Source organism: Eucyclogobius newberryi, unplaced genomic scaffold (genome assembly GCF_026437365.1).
Source record: "Eucyclogobius newberryi isolate DKJ021-1_F unplaced genomic scaffold, fEucNew1.0.hap1 SCAF_13, whole genome shotgun sequence".
Taxonomy (NCBI): domain Eukaryota; kingdom Metazoa; phylum Chordata; class Actinopteri; order Gobiiformes; family Gobiidae; genus Eucyclogobius; species Eucyclogobius newberryi.
This window is the reverse complement of record NW_027315757.1, coordinates 3,464,940-3,492,659: the sequence shown is the minus strand read 5'-3', so window position 1 is coordinate 3,492,659 and position 27,720 is coordinate 3,464,940. Positions and strand designations below refer to the sequence as shown.

The 27,720-nt window shown below is 50.4% G+C and overlaps 1 protein-coding gene across 1 annotated transcript in view; it reads left to right on the top strand.

The window, feature by feature from the left end:
* mettl22 (methyltransferase 22, Kin17 lysine) overlaps positions 1 to 27,720 on the top strand; it is a 49,770-nt gene that overhangs the window by 4,436 nt on the left and 17,614 nt on the right. Inside the window, exons 4-10 of the mRNA XM_072442347.1 lie at positions 2,837 to 3,074; positions 9,161 to 9,279; positions 9,755 to 9,795; positions 13,732 to 13,876; positions 13,943 to 14,014; positions 24,088 to 24,141; positions 27,542 to 27,622. Of these exons, the coding sequence (XP_072298448.1) occupies positions 2,837 to 3,074; positions 9,161 to 9,279; positions 9,755 to 9,795; positions 13,732 to 13,876; positions 13,943 to 14,014; positions 24,088 to 24,141; positions 27,542 to 27,622 (750 nt within the window). The remainder of the gene's footprint in view (positions 1 to 2,836; positions 3,075 to 9,160; positions 9,280 to 9,754; positions 9,796 to 13,731; positions 13,877 to 13,942; positions 14,015 to 24,087; positions 24,142 to 27,541; positions 27,623 to 27,720) is intronic.

Here is a 27,720-nt window from a genome sequence, read left to right as displayed (position 1 = left end):
TTTTTTATTATATTTTTTTAAAGCACCTTGTTGAAAAGATGTGTGACTATTCAATTATGTCATATATTTTCATTTTTATTCAAGTGTAAATGATCAATACTGCAATAATAGTGTATCAATACTGCAATAATATACTGCAGTCTCAGACACCATTTTGAAGGTCCATATTATCTTATTCTCAAGAGGTGTGTGAGAACTTACACTGCAGATTTTCTACACCAGCTTGCCAAGTATCTTTCATTTTTACTGTAGGAATCGTTCATAATTCATATTCAAAATCTGGTCTTGGAGACACAGGCCCATTTAGTTCTATTTCATCCCTACTGACCGCCAGAGGCGGTGCATAAAGCACTGGATGATCATACTCGCACATACACAGGTCGAGAATATTAATAACAAAAAAGTCACCTTTGACCCCCGGTGGCTCACGTGAGTCTATATAGTCACGTGACACCGGGAGCTCAGTCCCTTTTCACCTTCTCACATGCAGATTGTATATGGTTGTTGTTCGGCTAATAAATTGAGATATATATATATGTGTGTGTGTGTGTGTGTGTGTGTGTGTGTGTGTGTGTGTGTGTGTATGTGTGTATGTGTGTATGTGTGTGTGTGTGTATGTGTGTATGTGTGTATGTGTGTATGTGTGTATGTGTGTATGTGTGTATGTGTGTATGTGTGTATGTGTGTATGTGTGTATGTGTGTATGTGTGTATATATGTATATATGTATATATGTATATATGTATATATGTATATATACAAAATTAGAGATACACTAATGTTTTATTATTTCTTATAGATTTATCCATCGTGTGCACATAGTGCAGAGGACTCTTGACATTGATTGTGCAATTTTGTAAATATTATTGTTGCATTTTCTTTAATACATTAACCAAAGAGCTCTACTTTCTGTTGTTGAAAATGTTATTAAGAACAGTCTCTTTTTCCTCTTGAGTCGAACCTGAACCAACCTAAACTAATATAAACTTTTAGGTCTGTACTATTAGCCCACATGTTACACACAGTCTCCTGCTAGTGGCCCCGTCTTGGCGGGGGAGGACCTGGTTTCTTCTGCTGCTCAGGCTCTGCTGTGGCACAGCGAGACGTCTCCCCCCACAGGCAGGATCTCCTCTCTCAACTAGAGTGTCAGATTCTGCACCCCAATCCCGAGCGCTTGAAGCTCTGGGTATGGCCTCTGCAGGCCCCGGCCTGACCTTCTCAAGGTACGCCGGGGAGATTGGGAACACGATAAGCAATGCTCGTGCTCAGTCTACCTGTCTTCTGTATTCCTGCAAGTGGAAACTATTTGATGCCTGGTGTCGCAAAAGAGGTGAGGATCCAGTGCATTGTGCTGTGTCAACGGTGCTCGCTTTCCTGCAGGACCTACTTGGCCAGGGGCACTCTCCATCTACCCTGAAGGTATACATTGCTGCAATCTCTTGTTGGCATGTGGGGTGGGATGGTTTCTCGATTTGCCGTAACCAAGCTATTGCCGTTTTTCTAAAGGTGCAGGATCTGCTTCTGAACATCTGTGTCCTGTCCGTGCGCTTGAGGCATATGTGCGTGCTACAGCATAGATACGCAAATATCAATCGAGAGCCTGTTTGTTTGTTACGCCGGCTCGCGCAAGGGCCAGGTTCTGTCCAAACAGCGTCTCACGCACTGGATTGTTGGTGTAATCACGGAAGCCTATGCTCAACAGGGGCGACCGTTGCCTTCCGGGGTGAGGTGCCATTTCACAAGGGGGCTCTCCACTTCGTGGGCTGCTATGAATGGGTCGTCCTTTGACGACCCATTCATAGCAGTCCGTTATCTGTGCGGCGGCCTCTTGGACATCCCCGAATACCTTTGCACGATTTTACAGGGTGAATGTGGTTTCCCCACAACCGCTGGAACAGGTTCTCTCTGCGTCCCATTGAGGTATTCATCATCCAGTGCCTCCGGATGAAATAGAACTGTAACCACGGTTCTATGAATCCCTTGGAATTCTCGTGCTTTGCGAGAAGGTTTCTAGGGACTGAGCTCCCGGTGACTTTTTTTGTTATTAATTCTCGACCCGTGTATGTGCAAGGATGATCATCCAGTGCTTTATGCACAGCCTCTGGCGGTCATCTGGGATTCTTTCATTTTCTGAAGCCTTTGCATTTTACCTTTTTTAGGTTTTTACAATATTCATTTTGAACTGATTTCAAATAGATCTCCCAACACGCAGGGCTACAGACGGCTGCTTTTGGCAGTCATTAGTGATCAGTAAAGTGAACTGCATACACTGCTCTGTCTGTCTTTGTTGGAACACAAGCTGATTTGTGATTTTCTTGGGTTTTCAGACCATCTAAAACCTTTATCAGGCAGTGTGTGCCATGTGTCACAATGGTAACTGTGGAACTGTCCTCCATAGACATACATGCTGCCCCCCGCCCCATGCCAGTGGGATATCACTGCTAACTAATCACAATAACATACACTTTCTGTCCAAAAAAACGTTTGTTCAAATACTTTTGACTAAGCAAATACAGTAGATATGAGCCTTCTGCATGGATGATGATCTTTCAGCTGCAACATGATATTTCATCTGACTGATGCAGTGAGTGGCTTCACATTTCTGAAACAACCATGTGGAAAGACAAATCCCGTGGTCATGGAAAATATATCGGTGTGTTTTGAGAAGGGTCAAATCATTGGCATCAAGCAGAGAAACTATCAAAGTTGAAGCAGAAACTAATCTACTACAGATCTGAAGGCGGTCTTACAAATGATTAGTGTGTGATCCCCTTTTTTTCCTGTGGTGACTTTTTTTGGAACAGGCAGTGTATAATCTTGTCTTCTTGTGTCTCCAGTGTTTATATCCAAGTTCCAAATCCTATCTCAAGACCGAGTCCAGGACCAGACTGAGGACCCAGACAGCAGTGAGGAGCAGGGCTGTCCTGTCAGGGAGTCCCCAGAGGAGCGGGGCTGTCCTGTCAGGGAGTCCCCAGAGGAGCGGGGCAGCGCAGGGGGCCCGAGCAGTGCAGAATCCCCGGAGGACCAGAGCCTGCTGCTGGACGAGGACGGGGACTTTGAGTTAACACGACGCCGGTACTAAACATCTAAATGCATGTTTACTGTATTTATAAACTCTATGTAAAAGTGCATTCATGAAAGCATGACAAGAGAGGCGTGCACCACGTGTTCATGGTAGCTAGAGCATAGACTGTATATAAGAGGACATAACTAGCCTGCTTGCCCCCGCGTTCCAAATAGGAAGGGACTAGGGCCACTTGCTGAAATATGGGACTACTAACGCTACAGCTTGAGAAGAGAGGACATTTGACAAAGGAAAACAGTGTAAAGACTCACTGTCGAAGTGGAAAAGTGCTATTGTAGCCCACTGCTAACTCGGATCTAATGTCACAGAAACCAACTTTCAGATTGTGGTGCACTCACGGCAACTTGACCAGAGTAATTACAGGCACGAAAGTTTGGTGACGCACTTTTCCTTCTACTGTGTTTGTGCCGAATAAAATAGCAGACGACGATGCTTTGAAAAACTCCATATGAAATCTGTAGGGGGCGCTGTCGTAATTTCACTTCAAGTAGGTTTAGGGCCAAGAGTTTAATAACTGATTCTAATTTGACTCAATTCGGACTTTATCTGCGCAAACGGCAGCAAATTTAAAATCTGGGAAATTTCTGAAATTCTAGCTACAGTTTGCGGCTTCGCCGCACAGAGACCGTGACAGGATCAAAGTAATTTGAATAACTTTTGATGTCCCACTCCTCAGCACCATTTTCACCAAATTTCAGCTTTTTAGGGCCAACGCCCTGGGAGGAGTTCGTAAAAGTACGTCTTTTGGAAAAACTCCAGAGTCATGCTTAGCCATTATTTAACCAATATGGCCGACATTTGGTTGGGTGGACAGCGTTGCCGTAATAATATTTTTTACTTCTCTTGTCACCATCTACCTCTGCGCCAAATTTCATGATTCTATTATCAGATTTTTTTTTTTTTACCGTTTACAACGGTAATGTTCAGTTTTCCTACTACTAATTAGTCTGCACTGGGCGTGCATGAGTGGAGGAGTGCGTTAGTGAGTGTTTGGAAGTGGTTTCGCACGGCCTTACGGAACTAATAGGCCTCTCGCCAGCTTGTGGCGCTCGGGCCTAATATCTATCACATATCACATATCGCACTTTTTTCCAATATCGTGCAGCCCTAATCCCTTTCTCTTTACCTGCTGTTGTGAGGCTCCTCCTCACACTCAGTCTCTCCTCCTCACACTCAGTCTCTCCTCCTCACACTCAGTCTCTCCTCCTCACACTCAGTCTCTCCTCCTCACACTCATTCTCTCCTCCTCACACTCAGTCTCTCCTCCTCACACTCGGTTCCTCTTCTCCTCACACTCGGTTCCTCTTCTCCTCACACTCGGTCTCTCCTCCTCACACTCGGTCTCTCCTCCTCACACTCGGTCTCTCCTCCTCACACTCGGTTCCTCTCCTCACACTCGGTCTCTCCTCCTCACACTCGGTCTCTTCTCCTCACACTCGGTCTCTCCTCCTCACACTCGGTCTCTCCTCCTCACACTCGGTCTCTCCTCCTCACACTCGGTCTCTCCTCCTCACACTCGGTCTCTCCTCCTCACACTCGGTTCCTCTCCTCACACTCGGTCTCTCCTCCTCACACTCGGTTCCTCTCCTCCTCACACTCAGTCTCTCCTCCTCACACTCCTCCTCACACTCAGTCTCTCCTCCTCACACTCCTCCTCACACTCGGTCTCTCCTCCTCACACTCGGTCTCTCCTCCTCACTCTCGGTCTCTCCTCCTCACACTCAGTCTCTCCTCCTCACACTCCTCCTCACACTCAGTCTCTCCTCCTCACTCTCGGTCTCTCCTCCTCACACTCGGTCTCTCCTCCTTACACTTGGTCTCTCCTCCTCACATTCGGTCTCTCCTCCTCACTCTCGGTCTCTCCTCCTCACACTCGGTCTCTCCTCCTCACACTCGGTCTCTCCTCCTCACACTCGGTCTCTCCTCCTCACACTCGGTCTCTCCTCCTCACACTTGGTTCCTCTTCTCCTCACACTCGGTTCCTCTTCTCCTCACACTCAGTCTCTCCTCCTCACACTCCTCCTCAAACTCAGTCTCTCCTCCTCAAACTCAGTCTCTCCTCCTCACACTCGGTCTCTTCTCCTCACACTCAGTCTCTCCTCCTCACACTCCTCCTCACACTCGGTCTCTCCTCCTCACACTCCTCCTCACACTCAGTCTCTCCTCCTCACACTCAGTCTCTCCTCCTCACACTCCTCCTCACACTCGGTCTCTCCTCCTCACACTCGGTCTCTCCTCCTCACACTCGGTCTCTCCTCCTCACTCTCGGTCTCTCCTCCTCACTCTCGGTCTCTCCTCCTCACTCTCGGTCTCTCCTCCTCACACTCGGTCTCTCCTCCTCACACTCGGTCTCTCCTCCTCACACTCGGTCTCTCTTCCTCACTCTCGGTCTCTCCTCCTCACACTCGGTCTCTCCTCCTCACTCTCGGCCTCTCCTCCTCACACTCGGCCTCTCCTCCTCACACTCGGCCTCTCCTCCTCACACTCGGTCTCTCCTCCTCACACTCGGTCTCTCCTCCTCACTCTCGGTCTCTCCTCCTCACACTCGGTCTCTCCTCCTCACTCTCAGTCTCTCCTCCTCACACTCGGTCTCTCCTACTCACTCTCGGTCTCTCCTCCTCACACTCGGTCTCTCCTCCTCACACTCGGTCTCTCCTCCTCACACTCGGTCTCTCCTCCTCACACTCGGTCTCTCCTCCTCACACTCCTCCTCACACTCGGTCTCTCCTCCTCACACTCCTCCTCACACTCGGTCTCTCCTCCTCACACTCGGTCTCTCCTCCTCACACTCGGTCTCTCCTCACACTCAGTCTCTCCTCCTCACACTCAGTCTCTCCTCCTCACACTCAGTCTCTCCTCCTCACACTCAGTCTCTCCTCCTCACACTCAGTCTCTCCTCCTCACACTCCTCCTCACACTCGGTCTCTCCTCCTCACACTCGGTCTCTCCTCCTCACACTCGGTCTCTCCTCCTCACTCTCGGTCTCTCCTCCTCACTCTCGGTCTCTCCTCCTCACTCTCGGTCTCTCCTCCTCACACTCGGTCTCTCCTCCTCACACTCGGTCTCTCCTCCTCACTCTCGGTCTCTCCTCCTCACTCTCGGTCTCTCCTCCTCACACTCGGTCTCTCCTCCTCACACTCGGTCTCTCCTCCTCACACTCGGTCTCTCCTCCTCACACTCGGTCTCTCCTCCTCACACTCGGTCTCTCCTCCTCACACTCAGTCTCTCCTCCTCACACTCAGTCTCTCCTCCTCACACTCCTCCTCACACTCGGTCTCTCCTCCTCACACTCGGTCTCTCCTCCTCACACTCGGTCTCTCCTCCTCACTCTCGGTCTCTCCTCCTCACTCTCGGTCTCTCCTCCTCACACTCGGTCTCTCCTCCTCACACTCGGTCTCTCCTCCTCACACTCGGTCTCTCCTCCTCACTCTCGGTCTCTCCTCCTCACACTCGGTCTCTCCTCCTCACACTCGGTCTCTCCTCCTCACTCTCGGTCTCCTCCTCACACTCGGTCTCTCCTCCTCACTCTCGGTCTCTCCTCCTCACTCTCGGCCTCTCCTCCTCACACTCGGCCTCACACTCGGTCTCTCCTCCTCACACTCGGTCTCTCCTCCTCACACTCGGTCTCTCCTCCTCACTCTCGGTCTCTCCTCCTCACACTCTGTCTCTCCTCCTCACACTCTGTCTCTCCTCCTCACACTCGGTCTTTCCTCCTCACACTCGGTCTCTCCTCCTCACTCTCGGTCTCTCCTCCTCACTCTCGGTCTCTCCTCCTCACACTCGGTCTCTCCTCCTCACACTCTGTCTCTCCTCCTCACACTCGGTCTCTCCTCCTCACACTCGGTCTCTCCTCCTCACACTCGGTCTCTCCTCCTCACACTCGGTCTCTCCTCCTCACACTCAGTCTCTCCTCCTCACACTCGGTCTCTCCTCCTCACACTCCTCCTCACACTCGGTCTCTCCTCCTCACACTCCTCCTCACACTCGGTCTCTCCTCCTCACACTCGGTCTCTCCTCCTCACACTCGGTCTCTCCTCCTCACACTCAGTCTCTCCTCCTCACACTCAGTCTCTCCTCCTCACACTCAGTCTCTCCTCCTCACACTCCTCCTCACACTCGGTCTCTCCTCCTCACACTCGGTCTCTCCTCCTCACACTCGGTCTCTCCTCCTCACACTCGGTCTCTCCTCCTCACTCTCGGTCTCTCCTCCTCACTCTCGGTCTCTCCTCCTCACACTCGGTCTCTCCTCCTCACACTCGGTCTCTCCTCCTCACACTCGGTCTCTCCTCCTCACTCTCGGTCTCTCCTCCTCACACTCGGTCTCTCCTCCTCACACTCGGTCTCTCCTCCTCACACTCGGTCTCTCCTCCTCACACTCAGTCTCTCCTCCTCACACTCAGTCTCTCCTCCTCACACTCAGTCTCTCCTCCTCACACTCAGTCTCTCCTCCTCACACTCAGTCTCTCCTCCTCACACTCCTCCTCACACTCGGTCTCTCCTCCTCACTCTCGGTCTCTCCTCCTCACACTCGGTCTCTCCTCCTCACACTCGGTCTCTCCTCCTCACACTCGGTCTCTCCTCCTCACTCTCGGTCTCTCCTCCTCACACTCGGTCTCTCCTCCTCACACTCGGTCTCTCCTCCTCACACTCGGTCTCTCCTCCTCACACTCGGTCTCTCCTCCTCACTCTCGGTCTCCTCCTCACACTCGGTCTCTCCTCCTCACTCTCGGTCTCTCCTCCTCACACTCGGTCTCTCCTCCTCACACTCGGTCTCTCCTCCTCACTCTCGGTCTCTCCTCCTCACTCTCGGTCTCTCCTCCTCACACTCTGTCTCTCCTCCTCACACTCTGTCTCTCCTCCTCACACTCTGTCTCTCCTCCTCACACTCGGTCTCTCCTCCTCACACTCGGTCTCTCTTCCTCACTCTCGGTCTCTCCTCCTCACACTCGGTCTCTCCTCCTCACACTCTGTCTCTCCTCCTCACACTCGGTCTCTCCTCCTCACACTCGGTCTCTCCTCCTCACACTCGGTCTCTCCTCCTCACTCTCGGTCTCTCCTCCTCACTCTCGGTCTCTCCTCCTCACACTCGGTCTCTCCTCCTCACACTCGGTCTCTCCTCCTCACTCTCGGTCTCTCCTCCTCACACTCGGTCTCTCCTCCTCACACTCGGTCTCTCCTCCTCACACTCGGTCTCTCCTCCTCACACTCGGTCTCTCCTCCTCACTCTCGGTCTCTCCTCCTCACTCTCGGTCTCTCCTCCTCACACTCTGTCTCTCCTCCTCACACTCTGTCTCTCCTCCTCACACTCGGTCTCTCCTCCTCACACTCGGTCTCTCTTCCTCACTCTCGGTCTCTCCTCCTCACACTCGGTCTCTCCTCCTCACACTCAGTCTCTCCTCCTCACACTCAGTCTCTCCTCCTCACACTCAGTCTCTCCTCCTCACACTCCTCCTCACACTTGGTCTCTCCTCCTCACACTCGGTCTCTCCTCCTCACTCTCGGTCTCTCCTCCTCACACTCGGTCTCTCCTCCTCACACTCGGTCTCTCCTCCTCACACTCGGTCTCTCCTCCTCACTCTCGGTCTCTCCTCCTCACACTCGGTCTCTCCTCCTCACACTCGGTCTCTCCTCCTCACACTCGGTCTCTCCTCCTCACTCTCGGTCTCCTCCTCACACTCGGTCTCTCCTCCTCACTCTCGGTCTCTCCTCCTCACACTCGGTCTCTCCTCCTCACTCTCGGTCTCTCCTCCTCACTCTCGGTCTCTCCTCCTCACTCTCGGTCTCTCCTCCTCACACTCGGTCTCTCCTCCTCACACTCTGTCTCTCCTCCTCACACTCGGTCTCTCCTCCTCACACTCGGTCTCTCCTCCTCACACTCGGTCTCTCCTCCTCATACCATTCAGGTATTGTTGCCCATTTACAGACACAATTTATATTCCTGATGGATTCTAATAATCCATTGGGATAGAGAAAACATTTCTATTTATGCATTTTTGTCAGTATGAGCTACCCTTACATCCACTCTTGTTTTAACTGCTGTACAGGGTTAGAAAAGTCTTGTCTGTTTACTGTCCAGGCCCAGGAGATGTGAACGAGACGAGGCGTGTCCCATACTCCTGAGTCAGACTGAACCCCTGGACCCCGAGGACGAGGAGGGGGACAACATCTCTGAATCTGCTGACGTTATTAGAATTGGTGAGTATAAAACTATATTTAGAGTTTTATATGACTACCTACTCTCCTTTTGAACAGAAACATTATTTCTGCACTACTCGGTTTCAACACTAGATGGAGCTAGCCACAGAAACGGGTGCTTCTCTATACCCCCCCACAAAAAAACAAAACAAATGAGCAGAAATGGCAGCAACAAAGAAACGCAAAATAGCAAGTGAGTGCAGGAGATTTCCAAAACGCTGGGAAGTAAAAGGAAAGTGTGTCTGATTGATTTGTAATGAAGATGTTGCTGTGATGAAAGAGTATATCCGATGGCACTATGAGAGCAAACATCAGAGCTACACATCATACAAGGAAATGGGACTCAGATTGCTCGCCAAAAATCCTCTTATTCCTTTAACCATTTCAAAATTGCATATGAGGCTACGTTTTACTTTTGTAGCTTTTATCATCTCCTGTTGTCTCATCTATCCTTAAATGTTCCTCCTCTTGACAGAACACACCATGGCCACTCTGCTGGAGGACGTAGGCAAACAGGTGAGATGACTGACCTTACGTTTTTCCCACTGTGTTGGGTCGCCTCGTGTTGGGTCGCCTCGCGTTGGGTCGCCTCGCGTTGGGTCGAATTGGCCCACCTTGTATTGGGTCGACTTTGGTCGCCTCGTGTTGGGTCGCCTCGTGTTTGGTCGCCTCGCGTTGGGTCGCCTCGCGTTGGGTCGCCTCGCGTTGGGTCGCCTCGCGTTGGGTCGCCTCGCGTTGGGTCGCCTCGCGTTGGGTCGAATTGGCCCACCTTGTATTGGGTCGAATTGGCCCACCTTGTATTGGGTCGAATTGGCCCACCTTGTATTGGGTCGACTTTGGTCGCCTCGCGTTGGGTCGCCTCGCGTTGGGTCGCCTCGCGTTGGGTCGCCTCGCGTTGGGTCGCCTCGCGTTGGGTCGCCTCGCGTTGGGTCGCCTCGCGTTGGGTCGCCTCGCGTTGGGTCGCCTCGCGTTGGGTCGCCTCGCGTTGGTGGGTCGCCTCGTGTTGGGTCGAATTGGGCCACCTTGTATTGGGTCGACTTTGGTCGCCTCGTGTTGGGTCGCCTCGTGTGTGGTCGCCTCGTGTTGGGTCGCCTCGCGTTGGGTCGCCTCGCGTTGGGTCGCTTCGCGTTGGGTCGCCTCGCGTTGGGTCGAATTGGCCCACCTTGTATTGGGTCGACTTTGGTCGCCTCGCGTTGGGTCTTAGTGAAGGCTAAATCTAGGGCGGGGCAGACGAGACTGGGTCTGTTGTTATATCTGTTGTTAAGATACAAAGCTCCACACATCAGGTGGAGGCGTCGACGAGAGAGTCGTGGTAAAAGATACATACGCTCAGCACAGACGTGTGCAGTTTGCAGATAGCGCGCTGATATGGGAAAGAATCAATCTAAAAGTGATGTGTGTGGGTGGGCTCGGGGTGTGCGGGGGCTCACTAAAACTAGTTTGGTGAATCGTAAAGTGTTCTTGGGTATTATATGTTGAAAATAGCTTTAGCTCTGACAACAAATAAGAAAAAGTTTGAAAAAATACATAAATTGTTTGACTGTGCCGTTCTAATGTGCAAAGGCAATGTATTCCACTGTGGTCCTACAAAAGAATGTGGACACAACGGCATTATTCACCTGAGGCAGCTGCGGTCGCACAGTGGATCAGACTGTTCTACAAGAGCAGATCAGAGGACGAGCTCTCTACCACTGAGCTACTGCCGCCCGGGAGTAAAGGAGTAGCAGCAATGAATATACACAGGGGAACTGAAATATTGGATATTGGAAGCAGAGGATAGTGCTCAAGCTGCCATACTCCTCCCAGAGTTGCTCTTAGAGCAGCGCAGCTGAAACTGTGGGTTTATATTTCTGTTCCTAACTGGCCTGACCATAAGTCATTTCAAAGAGGAACGTTTTAAGCCTGGACTTAAGTGAAGAGACTGTGTCTTTAACATGGACAGGACCTGATTCCATAACACAGGAGCTTGGGAGCTAAGCGCTCTACTGCCTTTCCTATTGGTAACCTAATGTTCACTTACCCAACACATTCAGAACATTGTAATTATTCACTACAATGATGTTATAAGAAAACTTACCGATGCTTTAAAGCATCGGAACGCATCTTGTGGTTTTACAACATGTACGGGGCAAAACAGATTTTGTTTCATGAAAGTCCTTTTAAAAATGGTGTGTGTGGAAAACTGGTTAAAGTAGCTCAGCCCTCAAATGTAAAAAAATAAAATAAAAATTCTAACAAGACTAAGCGTTTGTGCTTGTGCGTGTGTGTGTGTGCGTGCGTGTGCTTGTGTGTGCTTGTGCGTGTGCGTGCTTGTGCTTGTGTGTGTGCTTGTGCGTGTGCGTGTGCTTGTGCGTGTGCTTGTGCGTGTGTGTGCTTGTGCGTGCGCTTGTGCGTGCGCTTGTGCGTGTGCTTGTGCGTGTGCGTGCTTGTGTGCTTGTGTGTGTGCGTGCTTGCGTGTGCTTGTGTGCGTGCTTGTGTGTGTGTGTGCTTGTGCGTGTGTGTGCGTGCTTGCTTGTGTGTGTGTGTGCTTGTGCGTGCTTGTGTGTGTGTGTGCTTGTGCGTGCTTGTGTGTGCTTGTGTGTGCTTGTGCGTGTGTGTGTGTGCTTGTGTGTGCTTGTGCGTGTGTGTGTGTGCTTGTGTGTGCTTGTGCGTGTGTGTGTGCTTGTGTGTGCTTGTGCGTGTGTGTGTGTGCTTGTGTGTGCTTGTGTGTGCTTGTGTGTGCTTGTGTGTGTGCTTGTGTGTGCTTGTGCGTGTGCGTGTGTGCTTGTGTGCTTGTGTGTGTGCTTGTGTGTGCTTGTGTGTGCTTGTGCGTGTGTGTGTGTGCTTGTGTGTGCTTGCTTGTGCGTGTGTGTGTGTGCTTGTGTGCTTGTGTGTGTGCTTGTGTGCTTGTGCGTGCTTGTGTGCTTGTGCGTGTGTGTGCTTGTGCTTGTGTGTGCTTGTGCGTGTGTGTGCTTGTGTGTGCTTGTGCGTGTGTGTGTGTGCTTGTGCGTGTGTGTGTGTGCTTGTGCGTGTGTGTGTGTGCTTGTGTGTGCTTGTGTGTGCTTGTGCGTGTGTGTGTGCTTGTGTGTGCTTGTGTGTGCTTGTGCTTGTGTGTGCTTGTGCGTTTGTGTGCTTGTGCGTTTGTGTGCTTGTGCGTGTGTGTGCTTTTGTGTGCTTGTGCGTGTGTGTGCTTGTGCGTGTGTGTGCTTGTGCGTGTGTGTGCTTGTGCGTGCGTGTGTGTGCTTGTGCTTGTGTGTGCTTGTGCGTGCTTGTGCGTGCTTGTGCGTGCTTGTGTGTGCTTGTGCGTGTGTGTGCTTGTGCTCGTGTGTGCGTGTGCGTGCTTGTGCGTGTGCGTGCTTGTGCTTGTGCGTGTGCTTGTGCGTGTGTGTGCTTGTGCGTGCGCTTGTGCGTGCGTGTGTGCTTGTGTGCTTGTGCGTGTGCGTGCTTGTGTGCGTGCTTGTGTGCGTGTGTGTGCGTGCTTGCGTGTGCTTGTGAGCGTGCTTGTGCGTGCTTGTGTGCTTGTGTGTGTGCGTGTGTGTGTGTGTGTGCTTGTGTGCGTGCTTGTGTGTGTGTGTACTTGTGCGTGTGCTTGTGCGTGTGTGTGCTTGTGCGTGCGCTTGTGCGTGCGTGTGTGCTTCTGTGCTTGTGCGTGTGCTTGTGCGTGTGCTTGTGCGTGTGCGTGCTTGTGTGCGTGCTTGTGTGCGTGTGTGTGCGTGCTTGCGTGTGCTTGTGAGCGTGCTTGTGCGTGCTTGTGTGTGTGCGTGTGTGTGTGTGTGTGCTTGTGTGTGTGTGTGTGCTTGTGCGTGTGTGTGCGTGCTTGCTTGTGTGTGTGTGTGCTTGTGCGTGTGTGTGCGTGCTTGTGTGTGCTTGTGCGTGTGCTTGTGCGTGTGCGTGCTTGTGTGCGTGCTTGTGTGCGTGTGTGTGCGGGCTTGCGTGTGCTTGTGAGCGTGCTTGTGCGTGCTTGTGTGCTTGTGTGTGTGCGTGTGTGTGTGTGTGTGCTTGTGTGCGTGCTTGTGTGTGTGTGTGCTTGTGCGTGTGTGTGCGTGCTTGCTTGTGTGTGTGTGTGCTTGTGCGTGTGTGTGCGTGCTTGTGTGCTTGTGCGTGCTTGTGTGTGTGTGTGCTTGTGTGCTTGTGCGTGCTTGTGTGTGTGTGTGTGCTTGTGCGTGTGTGTGCTTGTGCGTGCTTGTGTGCTTGTGTGTGTGTGCGCTTGTGCTTGTGTGCTTGTGTGTGTGTGTGCTTGTGCGTGTGTGTGCTTGTGCGTGCTTGTGTGTGTGTGTGCTTGTGTGCTTGTGCGTGCTTGTGTGCTTGTGTGTTTGTGTGCTTGTGTGTGTGTGTGCTTGTGCGTGTGTGTGCTTGTGCGTGCTTGTGTGTGTGTGTGCTTGTGCGTGTGTGTGCTTGTGTGCTTGTGCGTGTGTGTGCTTGTGTGCTTGTGTGTGTGCGTGCTTGCGTGTGCGTGTTTGCGTGTGTGTACAGGTGTGGCGTGGAGCCCTGCTGCTGGCAGACTTCATCCTTTCAGCGCCCGGGGCCTTCAGAGGGGCCACAGTGCTGGAGCTGGGAGCAGGGACCGGTGTGACCAGCATCCTCACTGCGTCTGTGGCTAAGAGAGTCTACTGCACCGGTCAGTCCTCCAGCCGCCTCTGTCCTACTGCTGACCTCTGACCTCTGTGCTCTATGCTCTCTTCAGATGTGGGAGATGACCTACTGAGCATGTGCAGAAGCAACATCTCTCTCAACAAGCGTGTGACCGAGCCCAGCGGTGAGAACACTGCCCTCATATATCACTGTCACAGGGCTGGACCCCATTTTCACTATTTTGAAACGTGAATAACATACTTAGTTAATGTGCCTGACTTTTTTGCATGTACTCAAGTCAAATTCAGTTCAATTTGTTTCAACTCATTTTTGTAACGCCCAAAATCACAACAGCAGTTCCTCGAAAGGCGACAGTGAAAAACAGAAATTTAGACGATGTCCCTACAATGTTCCCTCTAATTCTTCATGTGTCTGAGCAAACACACAAACTCCCTGAGCGGCCCCTGGACCACTGTGAGCAACATCAGACGTGTGCAATGTGGTCACGCCCGACACATCTGTCCAAGTGACATGCTTTGTTAAAATAACCAAGTCACAGCAGTCATTTCTGTTTAATTACTTTTAATTTAAGGAATAATAGAGGATTTTTCACCGATTTGAGAACTCAAGCGACTGTTAGTCCCTTTTTAAAAAGTGCACATGCGCACACTCACCCCCGTGCCGGAGCACGCTTACAGCCCCGCTGCTACACGGGTCACATCTCTCGTCTCTGCAGATTTCCGTCTCTTTTGAGCTCGAACACAGTCTTTCTCTGTCTTCATTTTGTACTGTAACTGAAGAATCTCACTAAACACACACCAGTATATAAACCACGCATGTGCAGCCAGGCAAACGTGCTGCTATGCTGGGGACGAGCCAGAACGAGCCTGCGGGTGTGCAGTAGGTGCATCCTATGATTGACATGTGAATGAACTACTCGGCTGTCCACGCCACAAGGAAATGAGACTCAGATTTGGCGCCAAAAAATCCTCCATAATTCCTTTAAGTGCTTTAATCCACTTACAATGAAAAAGACCAAAATCTTGTTCATGTTCATGACCTGTGCAGCAGGAGTGGACTGGGTGAAAAAGTGGCCCAGGAGTTGAAGTGATATTTACTCCAGTGAGTCTTGCAGGGGGGTCTGGGACACCCAGGAAAAATCGGGGTGAAATATAGGGATAATTTCCTTCTTTTTATTTTATCGACTCAGTTGGCCAGAGTGATATCTTACTATATAATGTCAGCTTGAGTCAATCGGTTTGTTCCATAAACCGAGCTGAATATTGGTTCATATAGATTTTTGTATAAATTTAATTTCTTTTTTTTAATGGTACAGCATCTAACAAAGTACTTTTGAGGAAATAGAAACTCCTTTTAACTAGATAATTGAAAGATAGATGAGTTTATATCATACTGTGGAACCTTCCAGACAAAGCAAGAACAATTTCATGAGAAAACTTCCATAGTGCACCTTTAAACACCAAACTGCCTCATTTTGCGAGGAGCCGATGTTTTGTGGCCTATAGTCTACTCTCTGTGTGAGAACCACTGCTTTAAACCAACTTTAACATACACAATGCAGAGTACAGCTTCAATAGGCCTAGTATTTGAGGGTTCTGGTCCGGTCCGATATTACTGCAATGAGATCCGTGAATGGCCAATGTTTAGATAGCTCTGGACTAGCGACCCGCACAGGACGGTCTTTAAATAAACTGAACTAATCCCACTGAAACAGAGGCGTATGACACTGAAAAGCTCATTCAGACTGCTGCGTTCACGCCTCTCACATCGCGCTCAGCCTCATTCATAAAGTTTCACCAGCGTTGTTCTACTCACGTGGTCCAATCCCGTGGGCAATCCCGTCCGTCACAGGTCTCTAGTCGGGGCTGCGCAGCGCTGTTCACCTCTACAGCACGGCCCATACCGGCCCATTTACACAGCAGCCCATCGGTAAAATCCCTGTATGCCAACTCGGTCCTTGTCTGTCACTCACTGAATCACATTGTATACATTTGTATGTGTTGAGTTTATTCAATACAGGTTGGATTTTTATTTTGTGCGCAGAGCAGATTTTCTGTGCGCGGAGACATTTGGAGCAGTGCGCACCCAGCTTAGAGGGAACAATGGTCCCTACATCCCCCTGTCCTTACACCTTCCTTCTCAGCAAGGAAAAACTACAAAACCCTTTGGTAGAAAGTAGAAACCTCAGGGACCACAGTGAAGGAGAGATCGTGCTCCCATGGACGGACAGGCTGACATGCTTCAATTTGCAGACTGTGCAAACTGTGGAGCCAGAACCACTCAGACAGTTCATCCAGGCAGATGAAGAGCCGTTCATCTAGAGTAGAGTGTGTTCCTCCAGGAAGTTGAGGAGCTTTTGGATCTACAGGTCAGCTCCCATAACGCCATAAACAATATCCATCCATCCATCCATTTTCTACAGCTTGTTCCCTTTCGGGGTCGCGGGTGACTGGAGCCTATCCCAGTGACTTCGGGCCTTAGGCAGGGTACATCCTGGACAGCGGCCAACTTGTCGCAGACCCCATAAACAATATGTCGTGCTTTATTGATCTCTGTCCAATATTTCTTAGCAACAGGACAATACAACCAAAAACACATGATAGTGATTTGCCTCCTGCTGCCACATCCTCTCCCAACAGTCTGCATTTCCCTGTGAGTAATGGGCACTTTGACATGGGCTAAGAAAGAAACCAGACACACAACAGAATTCCCTCCAAACATGTGATCCTGTGGTTCTCCACTGAGATGTACATCAAAACAAAGTGGCTGCCTGAATTGTTAATACACTTATAATTCAAATATTATTCCTTTGAAAGTTCAGATTTTTAAGCTTTAATAAATATATCAATCAAAGGGCTACCATGGTCATTGCTTTGTTTAATTTATTGTTTATGATGACTCTTTATTGGTAAATACCAATAAAGAGTATATATATATATATATATATATATATATATATTTTTTTTTTTTTTTTTTTATTATTTTTTTTTTTTCTTCATCTGCTGCATTTATCACCAAAGCGCGTGTGTACGCCAGGGTCAGACCTGTGCAAACAGGTTCATAAATACCACGCAACCTGCTCCTACGAGTTTTTGTCATGCCTCCGTCCATGGAGCATCTTAAAGAGATGCATGCCTGTTGGAAAGATCCGAGCATGGACTTGTTTTGGCCGCTATGCATAATCCATCAGCAGCCGGTCTTGATCGCGTGCTTGCTGTCGAACCTACTATTGCGTCTCTCAGTGTCTCACCTGAGGAAGCCTTACGACAGGACGTTAGATGTCCTCTGTCCCAATGTCGAGTGACTGACAAATTGGTAACCAAGGCATGTAATTCTGGTGCACGGGCTGGTCGCTTAGGCAATTCACTGGCTCACGTGATGCTTGCTCTCTCTTCCTCCCTTCAAGGGGGTGATGCTGCTGATCCTGCTGCCAATTTGTTTTGTGACACAGCGCTACAGGCTTTTGTGCTTATGATGAGGTAACTTGGCAGAGTTATGTCTTTCCATGTTCAAGCACGTCGGCAGATTTAGCTCTCTCAGTCTTCCCTCACCGAGGTGTGCAGTAGGACCCGTGCAGCCGGTAGAGTTGTGTAGCTCCGCTGCCGCTGTCCTCCAGATTTCGCGGCGCTCCACGCCAACCGGGACACCAGCCAAGACCTTCGGGTGCTGGCCACCGCCCCCTCAGGGCTCCTAGGGGTCAGGGGGCATGAAATTGAAACATTCAGGCCGCCCGTCTGATATTTTTCCCATCAGCAGCTCAGCTACTGTGCTGGTCATGCGTCGGACCCATGGGTGGTTGCCACGTTGACTCATGGGTATTGACTGCAATTCTGACGCCGGCCACACATGTCAGGCCGGGTCAAGATGACGATGATCAGCGACCCGGCAACAGCTCAAGCATAAGCCCAGGAGCTATCTGCCCTCCTGGCCAAGGGTGCCATTGAGGCAGTAGATCCTCTGTTCCAACCCGGAGGCTACTATTCCACAAATTTCCTCATGCCCAAAGAGACAGGCGGATTTCGTCCCATTTTAGATCTGAGGGGACTCAACCATTTCCTGAAAGTGTTGCCATTCCACATGCTCACCACAGGAGAGGTTCTTCAGTCACTCACGGACGGGGAGTAGTTCACGTCTGTCGATCTCGAAGATGCCTACTTCCATGTGCCCATTGCACCTCAACATCTGCAGTTTCTCAGGTTTGCCTATCTAGGCAGTGATTGGCAATTCCGGGTAGTCCTATTCTGACTCCCCCTTTCCCCGAGAGTGTTCACACGATGCGTGAAGGCAGCCCAGACTGAAAGTCCTACCATATCTGGACGACTGGCTGATTGGTGCTACATCCCGAGCGCAAGTCATCTGGGGTACGGCTCGCCTGCTTGCGCAATGTGACCCAGTTGGGCTTCAGGGTGAATATGGAGAAGAGCAACCTGGTCCCATCCCAGAGGGCCAAATTTCTTGGAATAGGTTCTGACACTGTGTCGATGAAGTGTGTCATCTGTGTCATCACTTCTTCGCCTGGACGATATTCAAAATATGGTCTCTCTTTTCGGACTTGGTATTTGGCACCCTTTCGTTGAGTTTCTTCAACTTGTGGGGAAGCTGACCTCGGTCACGCGCATTGTGCCCCTCTGTCTCCTGTCATTGCGTCCTTTCCAGCGGTGGCTGAATAGTTTCCACCTGGACGCCACACGGTACCGACGGCGAATGCTTCGGGTGACGTGGCAGTGCTTGCGTGCACTGGCCCCATGGAGGGACAGACAGTACTTGTCGAAAGGGGTCCCCATGGGCTTGGTGGTGTGTCACAGGGAGGTGGTTACCACCGATTCCTTCACCACAGGATGGGGAGCGGTGTGGCAGCACAGGTTGATTCAAGGGGTTTGGTCTCAGAAGGATCGCTCGAACCACATCAATGTTTTGGAGCTGCGTGGTGTTCATCTGGCTCTCAGGCATTTTCTGCCACACCTGAGAGGGAAACACATTCTGGTTTGGTTGGACAACACCTCCATGGTTTATCACATCAACCATCAGGGAGGTGTCAGATCGGCTCGGCTCCTCAAGGTGTCTCGCAATCTGTTGAGATGGGCTGTGCCTCGTCTGTCCACACTGAGAGCTGTGTATCTGCCGGGAGACAGCAATTCCGTTGCAGACTTTCTTTCACGGCAAGTCCCTCAACCCTGAGGTGGTGCGCACAATTTGGGGCCTTTTTGGGCAGGCGCAAGTGGACTTGTTTGCCTCAGAAGAGTCAACCCACCAACCCTACAGAGTGTCACGGGCTATTGTTGATAGCCCCGTGTTGGCCGGCACAGCCATGGTTTCCGTTGCTGAACAGTCTGTGTTGCGACTCCTCCGTGTGTGTGTGTTTTGTGTGTTGTGTGTTGTGTGTTGTGTGTTGTGTGTGTTGTGTGTTGTGTGGTGTGTGGTGTGTGGTGTGTGGTGTGTGGTGTGTGGTGTGCTTGCGTGTGGTGTGCTTGCGTGTGGTGTGCTTGCGTGTGGTGTGCTTGCGTGTGGTGTGCTTGCGTGTGGTGTGCTTGCGTGTGGTGTGCTTGCGTGTGGTGTGCTTGCGTGTGGTGTGCTTGCGTGTGGTGTGCTTGCGTGTGGTGTGCTTGCGTGTGGTGTGCTTGCGTGTGGTGTGCTTGCGTGTGGTGTGCTTGCGTGTGGTGTGCTTGCGTGTGGTGTGCTTGCGTGTGGTGTGCTTGCGTGTGGTGTGCTTGCGTGTGGTGTGCTTGCGTGTGGTGTGCGTGCGTGTGGTGTGCGTGCGTGTGGTGTGCGTGCGTGCGTGTGGTGTGCGTGCGTGTGGTGTGCGTGCGTGTTGTGTGCGTGCGTGTGGTGTGCGTGCGTGTGGTGTGCGTGCGTGTGGTGTGCGTGCGTGTGGTGTGCGTGCGTGTGGTGTGCGTGCGTGCGTGTGGTGTGCGTGCGTGTGGTGTGCGTGCGTGTGGTGTGCGTGCGTGTGGTGTGCGTGCGTGTGGTGTGCGTGCGTGTGGTGTGCGTGCGTGTGGTGTGCGTGCGTGTGGTGTGCGTGCGTGTGGTGTGCGTGCGTGTGGTGTGCGTGTGGTGTGCGTGCGTGTGGTGTGCGTGCGTGTGGTGTGCGTGCGTGTGGTGTGCGTGCGTGTGGTGTGCGTGCGTGTGGTGTGCGTGCGTGTGGTGTGCGTGCGTGTGGTGTGCGTGCGTGTGGTGTGCGTGCGTGTGGTGTGCGTGCGTGTGGTGTGCGTGCGTGTGGTGTGCGTGCGTGCGTGTGGTGTGCGTGCGTGTGGTGTGCGTGCGTGTGGTGTGCGTGCGTGCGTGTGGTGTGCGTGCGTGTGGTGTGCGTGCGTGTGGTGTGCGTGCGTGTGGTGTGCGTGCGTGTGGTGTGCGTGCGTGTGGTGTGCGTGCGTGTGGTGTGCGTGCGTGTGGTGTGCGTGCGTGTGGTGTGCGTGCGTGTGGTGTGCGTGCGTGCGTGTGGTGTGCGTGCGTGTGGTGTGCGTGCGTGCGTGTGGTGTGCGTGCGTGTGGTGTGCGTGCGTGTGGTGTGCGTGCGTGTGGTGTGCGTGCGTGTGGTGTGCGTGCGTGTGGTGTGCGTGCGTGTGGTGTGCGTGCGTGTGGTGTGCGTGCGTGTGGTGTGCGTGCGTGTGGTGTGCGTGCGTGTGGTGTGCGTGCGTGTGGTGTGCGTGCGTGTGGTGTGCGTGCGTGTGGTGTGCGTGCGTGTGGTGTGCGTGCGTGTGGTGTGCGTGCGTGTGGTGTGCGTGCGTGTGGTGTGCGTGCGTGTGGTGTGCGTGCGTGTGGTGTGCGTGCGTGTGGTGTGCGTGCGTGTGGTGTGCGTGCGTGTGGTGTGCGTGCGTGTGGTGTGCGTGCGTGTGGTGTGCGTGCGTGTGGTGTGCGTGCGTGTGGTGTGCGTGCGTGTGGTGTGCGTGCGTGTGGTGTGCGTGCGTGTGGTGTGCGTGCGTGTGGTGTGCGTGCGTGTGGTGTGCGTGCGTGTGGTGTGCGTGCGTGTGGTGTGCGTGCGTGTGTGCCTCTTCCGGCCAGGAGAGCTCTACTGTCTAAGTTGGGGGGTCAGATAAGGCAACCAAATCCTCAACGCCTTTGGCTGTGGGTTTGGCCGTTGGCGGGTCTGAGCCACCTACGGAGCTCGTAGGTTGCAGCACTCTGTTGCGCCACGCGCTCCAATGTGCGACTTGTCAGTGGTTTGAGATTCCCTGTGTCAACCTCCGTTTGAACCCTTGGCACCAGCGGACATTAAATGGCTTTCCTGTAAAACTGCATTCTTGTTGGCCAGTGTCTCTGCGAAAAGAGTTAGTGAGTTGCATGCCCTTTCGGTCAGTCCCACATGTCTCAGCTGGAGCCACCAGCTGCGTTCAGACCAGCTTTTGGTATGTTATGGTGGTGCTAAGAAGGGCTGTCCTGTGTCCAGAGAGTGTCTTTCGCAATGGGGTTGTCGATGTGATTCGCCGTGCTTACGACATGGCAGGACTCCCCCCACCGCCTGGCGTGAGGGCTCATTCCACCAGAGGCATCTCCACTTCCTGGGCCGCCATGAAGGGTGTTCCTTTGGGAATTATATGCGATGCTGCATCTTGGACTACGTCGGGCACTTTCGCAAGATTCTACAACGTCACTGTGGCTGCTCCACATCGTCTTGGTGTGGTTCTCCAGGACTCCTCGGGTTCTTCTTAGTGAGGTATGTGCTTGGGATTCTTCTTGACATAGCTGGTATTATGTCATTCAGTGCTTCAGCAGCGCCCTCTGGCGGTCAGTAGGAATGAAATAGAACAAAAGTTACATATGTAACTACGGTTCTATAAATCCCGGATGACCGCCAGATGCGCTCTTGTCACTCCAACTCCTCGCGGTTTTGCGAGATTGCAAGATTCTGAGAACGGAGCAAAGGATGACGTGGGAATATATTACTTCCGGGGCGCCATCCAGGGTCACAGGTGTGACTCTAATGGTATTACTACTCGAACTGCGTATGTGCAAAAGGAACATTCTTTGCTTCAGCACCACCTTTCTAGCCGTCATCCAGGATTCATAGAACCCTAGTAACATATGTAACTTTCGTTTTAACGCTTTAAAAAAAATTGTTTTTTGTTAACGAGCTTGCCACTTCCACATTTGGAATTTTATCAAACATTAAAAGGATTACAGTGATCCCTCGTTTATCGCGGGGGTTACGTTCCAAGAAGAACCCGCGGGAGTTGAAATCCGCGAAGTAGAAACATTTATTTTTTTACAGTTATTATACAATGAAATACTCCATAAAACATTGAAGCTCACGCGCGCCGCTCTCACCGGCCTCGCAAACTTCAATTTGGCAAGCGGTTTTACGTACATGTACATATTAATCCATAACGTTATTGACACACAGTTAGAGAAGACGCGGAGAGACTGTTTAGCCAATCAGAATGCAGAACACAATGCATGATGAAAATCCGCGAAGCAGCGAGACCGCGAAAAGTGAACCGCGATATAGCGAGGGATCACTGTACCTCTAATCTCACATGGGTGTAGTTCATTTTGACACATTTTCAAGCCTGTGGGGTTTAGGGTCGGGTCATAATATGATTATGACCATAATTTTGACCATAATATAATTATCATAATATGATTATGACCCAAGCGTGACCGCGGGGTCCAATCCACCGCAAAGAGCACACCTCTAGTCCCCCTGCCTATATCACCCCTCCCTCACAAACAGTACTAACTTATGACTCGAGTCAGAATCAGAAAAGGTTTATTGCCATCGTCAGTGAACAAAATTCACAGGCTATGAACTTGATTTGGTGATTCGGTGCAAAATACCATGAACAATAATAAAAGCAAGATATATGAAATAAGACATGCATTAAAGAAAAATTATTTAAATTCACAATAAGATAAAAATATACTTAGTATGTACACAAAATTTACAGATAAATTTACCTGGCATGGTGGTAATGGGGAGTCTGTCTTAGTGAGGGGGGGGCTTTCCTGAAGTCCAGGATCATCTCCACCGTCTTCTGGGCGTTGAACTCCAGGTTGTTACCGCTGCACCAGGACACCAGCAGTTCCACCTCCTGTAGACAGACTCATCCCTGTCCGAGATGAGCCCGATGAGGGTGGTGTCTTCCATAAACTTGGTCAGTTTTACGGTGACGTGGCTGGAGGTGCAGCAGGTTGTGTACAGGGAGAAGAGCAGAGGAGAAAGTACACAGCCCTGTGGAGTCTTGTGCTGACTGTCAGATATTCATCACTAAGGCGCGCACGCACTGCCTCCCATGAGGCATGGTGAGGGATGGTGTTCAATGCAGAGCTGAAGTCCACAAACAGGATCCGGGGAGTCCAGGTGCTGCAGGATGAAGTGGAGTGCCAAGTTAATTGCATCGTCCAGAGACCTGTTGGCTCTATAGACAAATTGCAGGGGGTCCAGCAGGGGGGAGGTGAAGGACTTGTGATGGGGCAAGACCTGGCACTCAAGTGTCTAACTTTTGGTTTTCTCTGTTTGGAGTGAAGAATTTTCACATTTGTTCATAAGGTTTATTTATGATTATATTCCATCCATCCATTTTCTACTGCTTTATCCAGGGCCGGGTTGCGGGTCTGAGCAGTATGGAAAGCCAATGTGATCACACTCCGCCTCTTAGGAGCGGCGTATCGTGGCATATTTTACGGTGCTTTTACAAAATAAAGCGGCACTTTTTAACGCTGAGCGCCGTCTGCCGTAAATAAAGAGAACGCCGAGCGAGAGGACGGACGGACGGACGTAGTGTGTGTGTCTTGTTGAAATGTGAAACGTGTCTTGTGCAAAGGACAATATGTACACTTCTCTATCTGCATTATCACTTTACTTTCAGGTGTTTATGGACACCCCTATTCCAAACTTTTCACCTGTAATTATCATCTGAAATTGGTGACCTTTTGGCTTTATTGGATTTCCTAAAAACAACAAGTTTGGGCCACTCCTTCCTTTTCATGCTAACAACACTAAAAGCCAAACAGATTAATGCTGACTGTGGTCATTAAACTTACTCAGAGCTGTGGGCAAAATACGCCACGATACACCGCTCCTAAGAGGCGGAGTGTGATCACATTGGCTTTCCATAGAGCAGGGAGGCCTAGACTTTTCTTTCCCCAGACACTTCCTCCTTCCTTTTGTGTAAAACTTGCTGTCCCTGGAGAACCCTGGAGTTTTGACACAAACAAACATATTCTGAAATGAGATTCTTGAATTGGTTTGAATTCAGATTTCAGACCTCTCTTGTGTTAATCCTCCTGTCTGTGTCCTCAGGAGGAGAGGTGATTGTGAGGAAGTTGGACTGGCTTCACCATGATCTCTGCACAGGTACAGCACACAGCATCATACCCCACATCGCTCAGGTCTGAGAGAATGGTCAGGCGAGTGTCTTAGTCCTGCTGATCCAAGTTACTGTTACTGCAGTAACTCCACCTCCTTATTTCTCCTCAAACACATACCCTTTTGATTCATCCACATGTGTCAGGCAGACGGTGCTTAATTTGTAAATCAGACGTTGCTGGAACAAAAAGTGGCTTTGGAACAGTGTCCAGAAAAGGTAAGAACGTACACATGTGAGAATATAGGCTCCCAGAAATGCCCAGATATTTTATCCATGTGTCGCACCGGAATGTTCATTTTTGCAGCACCTACTGCAGCAGATGCCCTCCCATGTGCTTGCTCTCCGCACCTGATCAGCATCTCTCTGCTGTAACGTGTGCCTTTTAAAACAGTCTTTAGACCAAGTTATAGTTATACCCGTTACATACAATGTAAAAGCATTGCATTAGTAACTAAATTGTGTGTGAGGAAAGTAAGTACCCTAACTTTGAATAACATCTCCATACACACATTGCTGCTAGTTCAAGTAGATACAAGCTCTATTCAGACTTGCACCCAGTGGTGGGCTATTCTCCACCACTACAAGCATCAAAACAGACACACGTGGACTGTACATGTCCCATATGTGTCAGGAGGCTTACATAAAAAAGGGTTTTTTAAAGATTGGACTCAAAAGATTCTATTTCGACTTTGAGGTGCGTGTAAGTAATAATACAAATACAAATGAATGAAGTTTCTTGGCTGTGCCATATATTTAACATTGCATTTGTCAAACAACATAAAACTCAATATCTACAATATTTATAATCTGCAGATATTCTGTTCCATATACTGAAGTGCTTACAATCTATAGTGTTATAAATAGTCTCACAAGTTCCAACAAGATGTCAAAATAAAAAGTCCAGTGCAAAATGCGCACACAATAGAAATAACATTGAACATCTCAGTGAATAGCGGGTGAAATGTCCATAAGAAGCAACTGAGAGTTTATGTCCAAAAACAGCACTTTGACTGGTTTAAGAATTTGCAAGTTTATCTGTGGTGATTTTGTGTGGGATCAGACTTAAGGCAAGTTTATTTGTAGAGCACATTTCATACACAAGGCAATTCAAAGTGCTTCACACAGCAGATACAATAAAATCAACTAATTAAAAACAATTCAAGCCATAAAAGAGAAGAGTGCAAAGAAAAATCCTTTCAGTCATAAACACAGCTAAACAAAACTGTTTTTAACTTCGATTTGAACATTGTCAGAAAAGAACCTGTCTCACATCTTCTGGAAGAATGTTCCAGATTTTAGCTGCATAAAACTGAAACACAGATTCCCCATGTTTAGTGCTGACTCTGGCACCAGCAGGAGGCCGCTCCATGTTTAGTCCTGACTCTGGCACCAGCAGGAGGCCGGTCCATGTTTAGTCCTGACTCTGGCACCAGCAGGAGGCCGGGCCATGTTTAGTCCTGACTCTGGCACCAGCAGGAGGCCGGTCCATGTTTAGTCCTGACTCTGGCACCAGCAGGAGGCCGGTCCATGTTTAGTCCTGACTCTGGCACCAGCAGGAGGCTGGTCCATGTTTAGTCCTGACTCTGGCACCAGCAGGAGGCCGGTCCATGTTTAGTCCTGACTCTGGCACCAGCAGGAGGCCGGTCCATGTTTAGTCCTGACTATGGCACCAGCAGGAGGCCGGTCCATGTTTAGTCCTGACTCTGGCACCAGCAGGAGGCCGGTCCATGTTTAGTCCTGACTCTGGCACCAGCAGGAGGCCGGCCCATGTTTAGTCCTGACTCTGGCACCAGCAGGAGGCCGGTCCATGTTTAGTCCTGACTCTGGCACCAGCAGGAGGCCGCTCCATGTTTAGTCCTGACTGGCACCAGCAGGAGGCCGGTCCATGTTTAGTCCTGACTATGGCACCAGCAGGAGGCCGGTCCATGTTTAGTCCTGACTCTGGCACCAGCAGGAGGCCGCTCCATGTTTAGTCCTGACTCTGGCACCAGCAGGAGGTCGGTCCATGTTTAGTCCTGACTCTGGCACCAGCAGGAGGCCGCTCCATGTTTAGTCCTGACTCTGGCACCAGCAGGAGGCCGGTCCATGTTTAGTCCTGACTCTGGCACCAGCAGGAGGCCGGTCCATGTTTAGTCCTGACTCTGGCACCAGCAGGAGGCCGGTCCACAAACTGATCTGTTGGATGCAGTGACAGAGTGAATCCACTGGTCCAGATTCACCTGCGACAGTGAAACATAGATCTGACTCGTCTGCATCATCGTGATAGGACACATTTTCACTGCGTATCAACTGACCTAACGGCAGCATGTAGAGGTTGAACAGAAGGGGACCTAGGACTGACCCTTGGAGCACTCCACAGGTCAGGGTCATGTGGTTTGAGACACAGCTACCAATTTCAACAAAGTACTTCCTGTCTTCCAGATAGGACCTTAACCAGTTTAGGGCAGTGCCAGTGATGCCCACCCAGTCCTCTGGTCTCTGTAAGAGGATCCCATGATCAACAGTGTCAAAAGCAGCACTCGGATCTAACAGATCTCAGATCTTAGATGCACGCAGCCCCTACCAGACCGCAGGAGGCTGATGTTGAAGATTTGTGTAAGTTCAGTATTCCGGTTCTGGTTCCAGGCTGGTTCTTGGCTCACCATCAGTCATTCTCCTGTACCAAACTAGTCACACCTGGCTTGCATTAAACAGACGGGACCATCAGTAAAACTGCTAAATTTTAGCTAGCTTCTTCAATTCAAACTTACATAACTTCTTTAAACAACAAGCAATGCATCAAGTACTTTACCACATTCAACAGTTTCCATATAAATACCTTTAGTTAAGATAGATGAACGTTTCAGTATTAAGACGGGTAATGAATAAAATACTAATGGTAACTTAGCACAACAACAAGACAGACAGACTCACCAAATTCCACGTTATATTCTGCGCGCTAGAACCCAGCGTCAGTGGCGGTTGGTAATGGGCTTCTACAACATAAACTTAGTTTAAAAATGGCGCATTAAAGCATCAAGTGTTTCAGTCGACAAAATGTACCTGGTGCAGCTGTCCTGTGGCCTCTCTCCTGACACAATGAATGGAGAGACAGGAAGCTCATATCGGCCGCAGCAAGCTCGTGATTGGCTAAAGTGACGCAGTGTGTGCGTAACGTGCCGTATACGTAAACCACGTGACCGGATGTTACATTCACGGATATAGGGATCAGTAGTTTTTTACTGTTCGAGTAATATTACGTGGGTTACATCCAGTCAACGGCACAGTCACTTTAATACAGTAAACCCAGGCCAAACAGTGCATTCACCAAATGCATCTTGAAAACAAATAGTGTAGAGTAGGTGTAAAATATTGAAAACCCAGACGAGCTCTTTGTGTGTGGTGCAGATCCCGAGGAGGAGTTCAGCTGGAGTGAGGACGAGGTTGCCGACCTGTACCACAACACCACGATCATCATAGCTGCGGACGGTCAGTATTGGCAGTGGGGAAAATAATAATATTCAAAATCATAATTAGAAGCTTTGCAATGGCAGAAGCCATTGCGAGTGACTGTGGAATGTTTGGAA